The 8341-nt window shown below is 41.8% G+C and overlaps 1 protein-coding gene across 1 annotated transcript; it reads right to left on the minus strand.

Annotated features, from left to right (window-relative positions):
• Positions 1-4154: 4154 nt before the first annotated feature.
• pou3f1 (POU class 3 homeobox 1) lies at positions 4155-7272 on the minus strand. The gene has a single exon (XM_084052509.1). It carries the CDS (start codon positions 7252-7254, stop codon positions 6118-6120), a length of 1137 nt encoding a protein of 378 aa, XP_083908635.1. The 5' UTR covers positions 7255-7272; the 3' UTR covers positions 4155-6117.
• Between the last annotated feature and the right edge of the window lie 1069 nt (positions 7273-8341).

Here is an 8341-nt window from a genome sequence, read left to right on the forward strand (position 1 = left end):
CACCTCCTTGGGTATTAAATGGTCTCAAATTGTGGATATTTCAAATGAAAGTCTAATTTGGCAAAAAAATTAGATCAACAACAATAGATCTAAAACCAGTTTATTTCCTCAAGCATTTCTTCTTTTTTTTACTGAAGCAATGCACACACACACACACACACACACACACACACACACACACACACACACACACACACACACACACACACACACACACACACACACACACACACACACACACACACACACACACACACACACACACATGCACGTGCACACATAGACATCAAAGGGGGCTTGAGCCCCTGCCCTTTTGTCTGTCGGTAAAAAGTGCCCTTGTCTCCTCTGACTGTAAACTGTAGAAACCCCTGCGCCCGTTGGCCTCGCACCTGCAGTAAAGCTTACTTAATTGAGCCCCGTGCCATGCAGTGCTCGCGCAGAATTATAGTTGATTTACAAGCTCACAACTTGTCGCAACGCCAGGCATTGTGAGCTTGTAGATCGGCTATTTTTTGGGTGCGCGATACCGCCCGGCAAACGAAGTCTATTATACAAAATCGAAACCTAAATGAGTGCACAACTGAACGCAGTGAATGCACGCAGAACACGGACCAATTGTTTGAGACAGATTAGGTATGTATGGACAAAAAAAAAATATATATATATAGCTGTTAATTTGAAATTACTTGTCAAGCAGGGGCCTATATATATCTCTCTCTACCTCTCTCTCTCTCTCTCTCTCGCTCTCTCTCTCTCTGTGTCAGCACAGCAGCAGTGGTGGGAAAAGTACTCAATTTCTTTACTTAAGTAAAAGTACTCATTTTACAGAAGAATAAGTGGCGTCGTTAGGCGGGGGCTTCAGTGGCTATAGCCACCAATGTTTTATCCAAAGCCACCAAAAACATTATTAAAAAAAGTTTTTTTTTATTTTTTTATTATATATCTATAACCCTAACCTAACCCTACCCCTAACCCTAAAACCGAAATAAAGTAACAAAAAACGGGCAAAAAAGTACCCGAATCCGACGAATATCCGCAAAATTTCGCGCGCGCTTCGCGCGCGCAGGGGAACACATGCACGCGCGCTGCGCGCGCGTGCATTTGTCCGTGCATGTGCCCTTTTGAAATTCCAGCCCCTGCCTCTCCAAATCTCTCTGCACGTCTCTGCACACACACACACATACACACTCTCTCTCAGAGATCTATGATGACTGACAGTCCTTTTATAGTGTACCACTGTCATTTGACCGTATGGGGGCGCTTGTGGCTCGTCGTTCCCTTGGAGCTGGCTCACTCTAACCCAGTATTATTTGGCCTGGTCTTAAACCCATAAACCCCCGTGCAAATGTTTTTTTGAATTTACAGTATGAGACTTTTTAGAAACTCACATAGGCTAATAACGGTTCACATGAGTTCATAAGTAAAGTTTGTTGTTGTTCAACTTCCATGCTGTTGTGTACAGGGACTGGGAGGCCAGCTAATAGCCCAGGCTGTAAATACACTTTTTTTGATCGTCAAATGAGCGCAAGGCTCAAAATAATAAAAGCTTAAAGTGAAAAGATTCATGATTGCTCACATATTCGCACGTTCCATGGTATGTAGAATTTGTAGATCCGGAAGAAGTGATCATTTAAGTTGTAGTTCTCAACCTTTTCAGGCCGTGACCCCCCAAGATAATCATATTTGAACTGGGGACCCCCCAGATAAATATTGTGAAAATTGCAGATCTACAAGCTGTAGGGCTATTCTGAAATGTTTTGCCTCTTTCTTATATTATTTGACAATTTGGCCAATGTTTGACCAGTTTTTATATAGCCTATAGTTTGTTGATGACTTTTGATGCTGTAATGGTCATTTTTTTAGGTATTAAAAAGGTCTTAAAAGTCCTTAAATTGTCACTTCACTGTCATATGGGGAACCGACCCACAGGTTGAGAACCCCTGATTTAAGTTCTAGGCCTACAATTTCAAAAGTGTGTCTCGCCCCACTGAAACATTATAGCAGGCCTATTTTCACATGAGACGTTGTGTTTTTATGAAGTGGAGGTATAAGTGTCTTAAAACTTAATCCAACTATTCAAATAATTTGTATTATAGCCTACTGTTCAAAGCAAAGATGTGACACTGGCAGACTTAGGATTCACGGGTCATGCACGCTTTAATTGAGAACCTTAATTCCGTCTGGACACATACTTCTTCCACTGTACTTTTTTAAAGATTAAAAAAAATCTAACAGCTTGAAATTAAGACGACAGCAGTGAAATTCCAATAAGTTTAGCTTTCTTCGCAATATCTCAACTTTTCACACTTGGGAGGTATTTAGACCAAAGCCTGTCATATTGAATGCAAAATAATAATAGGCTATGTTTTGTTTTGTTTTTGTGAGGGCAGTTCGCGGTTGCCTTTTCCGGTGATTTTCATAATTTATAAATGTGTCCTGCAAGACAAATAGCCAATTTAAAACACTGACTATAGTATTTGTAAAGAACCCATGCCATTACCCCACTGACACATGGTCTTGTTTACATACATAGATTAGTTAAATAGCACTGCAACGCCGGCCACTGCGGCCTATATGCAGACTTCTGCTTGAAGTGGTTCTCAAACTTTTTCATGTCAAGGACCCCCAAAATGATATGTATTTGGCTGCGGACCCCCATCTCAAAAATATTTGGTGCCAGGGATTTTTCTAAAATAACAGATCTACACCACTCAAGTTCATAGCACAGCACCGAGTGCCGTGCTATGAGCTTGTAGATCTGCTACGTGGGGTTGAATAGCCAAAGTATAAAATAATGGTTAAAGTGGTTAAAATGATTGTGACGCTATATTAACTAATTTTGCTGGGGAGTGGGACCCCTTGGTACCACCCCAAGGACCCCTGGGGGTCTCCGGACCCCACTTTGAGAACCAACTACGCTTATTATTGACTATGGTGATTTTATTTAGGCTATTCACTTTGGACAAACTGCGGGTGAAAATATGCTACAGAAGGCCTGCCACCTTCAGTAAAATATGCATTCTTATTATTATAATTATTATTATTATAAGCTATTGGAACGCTTAGATTGTTTTTATTTGAAGACTATACACTTTATAGCCTATTTTTCCATCTTTTGAAAGGGGGGGAGGAATACATAAATAAAAACTCCCTCAGGCACTAAGTTGTCACATATAGCTATTATGTCTAAAACATGACATGATTTTGGATGGGTTGAATAAACTAACAGTTGGACTCAGCCTTCTACAGTATTTCATTGTTTTCAGACTCATGTTGGTATATTGTCATACTCATAAGTAGTGAATAATAGCCTATAGATTATGGTCTACTGATTTTTTTAAATGAAAGTATCCTGCACTAATAATAGGCCTATAATAATAATAATGATAATAATAAAAAATAACCAGAAGGATGATGATAATAATTATAATTATTCAGTCAATGAAAAGACAAATAGGGAATTTCGTATTAATATTGCACAATTTAATACTGCGATTACACAAAGATATGTGAACAACGTCAGTCAGTCAGTGATTGGGGTGAACTTTGTACGGATTGCCTGAGGTAACTAACATACATGTGGTCTCTTCTTCCCTTTAACAGCACATGTATCTAGGCTTTTAAAACGAAACCCGATTACATAACGAAACATTGCTTTAGAACTGAACACAGGTTTGTTCTTATTATAGAACTTCTCTGGTGACTTAGTTGGCTCATGCCTAATTTATAACCCGCCGTACGACGGTGTGTCCCGCTCCAAAAACAAGCAAGCTCAAGCCTGATTTATACTTTGTTGCACATTGGTGTTGGCCTGCCATAAATAGCAGATCTACAAGCTCACAACGCCTCACGTTCGTGATGCCTTGCGAGCTTGTAGATCTGCTATTTACTGGGCACAAAACCGTCAAAAAACAATATAAGTCTAGATCAGGCTTCACAAGGCATAGCAGTGAGCTTGTAGGTCGGCTATAATAACGCGGGACACCGCAGTACGACTAAGTTATAAACCATGCAGTATTCAGTTCAATGAATTTGTCTAATATCTTCATGTTTGTCTCGTATTGGCCTGGTCAGCGACTAAAAGGAACGTGGGGTTGGATCTTTAATGAAAGACAAAAAGAAGACCTTTTTCTTGTATATATGTTTTATGTAAGTAATAAAATATTACTATAACATAAATATAAATGTGACTTTGCAGTCGACATTTAGCAATCAACATACAACCAATGTAGTAGAACAAAAAAACATATTGAAAATTCACTGCAACAGAACCATTAACAGAGCCAAACAAAAAAGCTCTAAAACACATTTAAGAAATAAATATATATATAAATGGTCAGATTCATAAATGAAATCATATTAAAATATCTTCTTGGAATTAGTAAGTGTACAAAACTGCCCGGAAAGAAACAAAAACAAAACGATATTTCAGAACAAATACAAGTTTACATATTCGACATATTTACATATTGGAAATAATCCTGGCAACATTTTCTTTAAAATCTTTTTTTTTTTTCTCGAAAACGAAAAAAGAGAAAAAAAAGTTTTCCCTCATCTGTATTGAGTAGTACAGCTGTAGGCTTCTCGAACTGTCCAACATTGAGAAATGACACACAACGCACGAGTTTATCAGTTTGTCTTTCAGATCAGAACAAATAAAATAAAATAAATATATCTAAAGCAGGTCCCTTTGTCACTCCTCGTTGAATAATTATTTTTCTTTTCCCCCGAATACAATGTTTTTTTTTTGTTTAGTTTTTTTTTTCTCCATAATATATAATACAATGGATATGGGACATTATGGGTTGTAGAAGATGCTTTCTACAGGTTAAAACTTAAGATAAAATAGAGGAGAAAAACAGAGTGTGTACAGCGTGATATTTCAACCTGGGGCACTGAAGTTACCTGAGATATTTTCTTTCATTTCGTATTTGACCAATCTCTCTCTAAATGTTTTTTTTTTGGAATAGAACAGGCTAATAGGCAGTTAGCAGTGTGTAAGCTGACAGCGCCATGTAGTAATGCTGTGTGAACCTGTAAACATGGCATTATTGTGTAATAAACCTATTCAAGATCTGCTTAACTCACAATTTGATCAACAAACAAAAAAATTGCAATAATATCAACGAAAGAATAAGTGCTCCATGCAAAGAAATATAATAATATTAAAAACAAATAAGGTACCGAAATAAAAACGAGTAAAATAAGCATATTGCCCTTTTAGCGTCTGTTGCTATCTGCAAATTTCGACGTGCTCAGCTGCAAAGCTTTTGAGTATATTTTAAGGCTGTCAGAAACTTGGGTGTCTGTTGCATTCGTCACTTCTGAAATCTATCTGACAATTAATTTGACGTTTGCAGTATATTTTGTCTTCGGGTGCCATAATTTCCACCAACTCCTCTGGCCACTGACTAGTCAACATAAAAGATAGTTAGGAGGCTGTTTTTGATGAGTTACAGTACATAGCAATTAATGAAAAGAAATCATAGACACTGCTTGCTGAAGAAGAGAGACACTGAAGTTAAAAGTAGTTCCAAACCAAAACATCACACTTAATATAACAAAGAAAGCAGGCTAGAGACTAATATTTAGAAATCTGGTTAATCAGTTTAAGCCTGAAAAGCAAAAATGTTCATTCAATGTATAGGCTATTCATTTCCAGTGTAAATCATTTTCAGGCAACCACCTCTTTACTGCTGAGTGGGAGCAGTTCATGGTACACCAGGAGAAAATGGCCTTTACTTGCCACAATTAATTGTTCCCTTATGAACAGCCATGGAATATCGAATTTACTTTGTATGAATGTCTCCTCCATAGAATTTTGGTAAATTAAGATCTTTGTTTCATTTTAAATGCGCAAGGAATCAATTCAGTTGCGAATGTTTATTTTTTTCCCCACTGACATTTTCCCCTCTTGCCATCTATTTGTCGGACCGCAAGATCTCCGGATGCTGAGGACAAAACTCGTCTGTCCCAACTTTCCCATGTCTCTCATGTCTTTTCTCTCAGGAAACCAAATGCAAAACTTAAATACTGTAAACTCCGTAGTCCTTTCCCTTTCCTATTTTCTTTTTTTGTTTTCTCTCCCGAAAATGGTTGTGTTGTTCATGAAAACAGTCACTGGACAGGACTCTGTAGTGTGTGGTGTAGAGGGGGGGTTTCTGCTTGAGAATATACGTCCTCCATATTAGGATGAGGAACCCCCACTGGTGTCATTCTTTTTTCTTTCTGTCGTCTGTTGCAAAACCAAACACGGACAACCTCTTTCTCCAACTGAAGAGTGCCGGCTAACGAGGTGATTTCATGAGCAGAGGGCTTGGGGCATTTTAAGAAATGGTTTTCCAGCGCCCCTTTCACCCCCACTTCAATCGAGGTTCTCTTCTTTCGTTTCCTGCCCTGCGCAGCAATCTTGTCCAAATTGGTCGGACTGCCGGTGTTAGAGTCCGTCTCCTCCAGCCACTTGTTTAACAGCGGCTTTAGCTTGCACATGTTCTTGAAGCTGAGCTGCAGCGCCTCGAACCTGCAGATCGTGGTCTGAGAAAAGACGTTTCCATACAGGGTCCCCAAGGCCAGCCCCACGTCCGCCTGCGTAAAGCCCAGCTTGATCCGCCGCTGCTTGAACTGCTTGGCGAACTGCTCCAGGTCGTCGGAGCTGGGCGCGTCCTCGTCCGAGTGGTCCTGGTGGTGGCTGAACGCCTGCTGGGGGGACTCCATCTGGTTGTCGTGGCCGCTGCCCGTGTCGTCGTGGAGCGGGTCGCGCATGCCGTGGTGCAAGGTGCCGGGCTGGGGGCTCAGCATCGCGTTGAGGTTCGTGTATCCGGGATTCGAGTAGACCAGCGATTGGTGACCGTTGGACGCGGGCGACAGAGGGGAGAGGTGGTGCGTCGTGGTGGGCGCCCATGATCCGTGGTGGCCGCTTTGCGTCTGCTGGTGCACGAGGTGGGATCTGTGGTGGAAGCCGCTGCTCAGGTCCTCTCGGCTCGCCTGCACCACGTTGGCTTTGTGCTCCTGCTGCCCGATGTGGGCAGTGCCGCTGGTCCAGTCGGTGTTGGAGGTGGGCAGCCACTGGTGGTGCGTCAGGCTCATCGGGTGCCCCGTGTTGGTGGCCGCCAGCCCTTGCAGATACTCGTGGTGCATCATCTTCTGCACCTCTCGGTAGGTCGTCCCCTGGTGCATCCTATCCGAATCCGGATGCATGAGCGGGTTGGACGGTAAGGAGTTATTCCGAGGAATATACTGAGCTGTTGTCGCCATGGCTCCGACTTGGAAAACTGACGAGCACTTCGGAGGTCTCGAGGCTTTACAGCCACAATGCAACAACCTGCTCTGGGAGGTCTTGGAGGAGAGCGAAGACACGCCCCCCCTTCGCTTGCATTGGCTCCTCACCGATTCGAGCCCACTAGCGGTCCTCAACCTGTGGGTCGGGACCCCCAGGGAGGTCCCCACATGATTTCTTTGGGGGTCCCCAGATGACAGTGAAGTGACAATTTAAGGACCTTTAAGACCTTTTTCATACCGCAAAAAGAAAGAAAAGAAAAAGACCATTACTGCATCAAAGGTAATCAACAAACTGTACTATTAAACACTGGTCAAACATTGGCCAAATTGTCAAATAATATAAGAAATAGAGCAAAAATTGTGAAAATAGCAGATCTACAAGCTCACAACGCCTCACGAGGCTATTTTCGGCTATTTTCACTATATGTATCTGTGCAACCGAAAATGTAATGCCTTAACTCCTACATTCCAAGTGCTTATCAGGTTGGGGGGGTCCCCAGTTCAATTTCAAATATGATTATTTTTGGGGGTCACGGCCTGAAAAGGTTGAGAACCCCTGCACTAGAGGCATATTCAATAGGCGCAGGGTTTCAGAACGTTGCACAGCGCCTTTTACGCACAGAATGGATTGTCTCCTTATCCACATGTATAAGGGGAAAAAACATACATAAATGTCCATTTGTGCTTTTAGCAGTCTTGTTCTTGTTGCAATACTATGCCCAATGATTCAGTTGTATTTTTGTGTGTATCTCCAAGGTAGTCAGTGCGCACAGATCCCATGCTAGTTGTCTGTCCAGAGTATATATTTTCCACCCGTTTCCACCCAAGAGCGTCGTGGATGTGGATCAGTGGATGGATAGAGAGCTGAGAGCAGCGCGGAACGATTAGCTTTCCCCGGGTTTGGTTGGTCGCGTTGTTTTGCAACTAACCACGTGGGGGAGTGCGGGGATCTTTTTGAAAGGGTGACAGAAGTCCCCCCTCTTCTACACCAGTGGTTCTCAACCTTTTTAGGCCGCGACCCCCCAAAATAATCATATTTGAACTGGGGACCCCCAGTTCAAAT

The sequence above is a fragment of the Gymnoscopelus microlampas genome (assembly GCF_963454915.1).
Source record: "Gymnoscopelus microlampas genome assembly, chromosome: 3".
NCBI lineage: Eukaryota > Metazoa > Chordata > Actinopteri > Myctophiformes > Myctophidae > Gymnoscopelus > Gymnoscopelus microlampas.

Bases quoted from the DNA above. Each gene is read 5' to 3' on its own strand.
- pou3f1 (XM_084052509.1), bottom strand. From the start codon at position 7,254: ATGGCGACAACAGCTCAGTATATTCCTCGGAATAACTCCTTACCGTCC.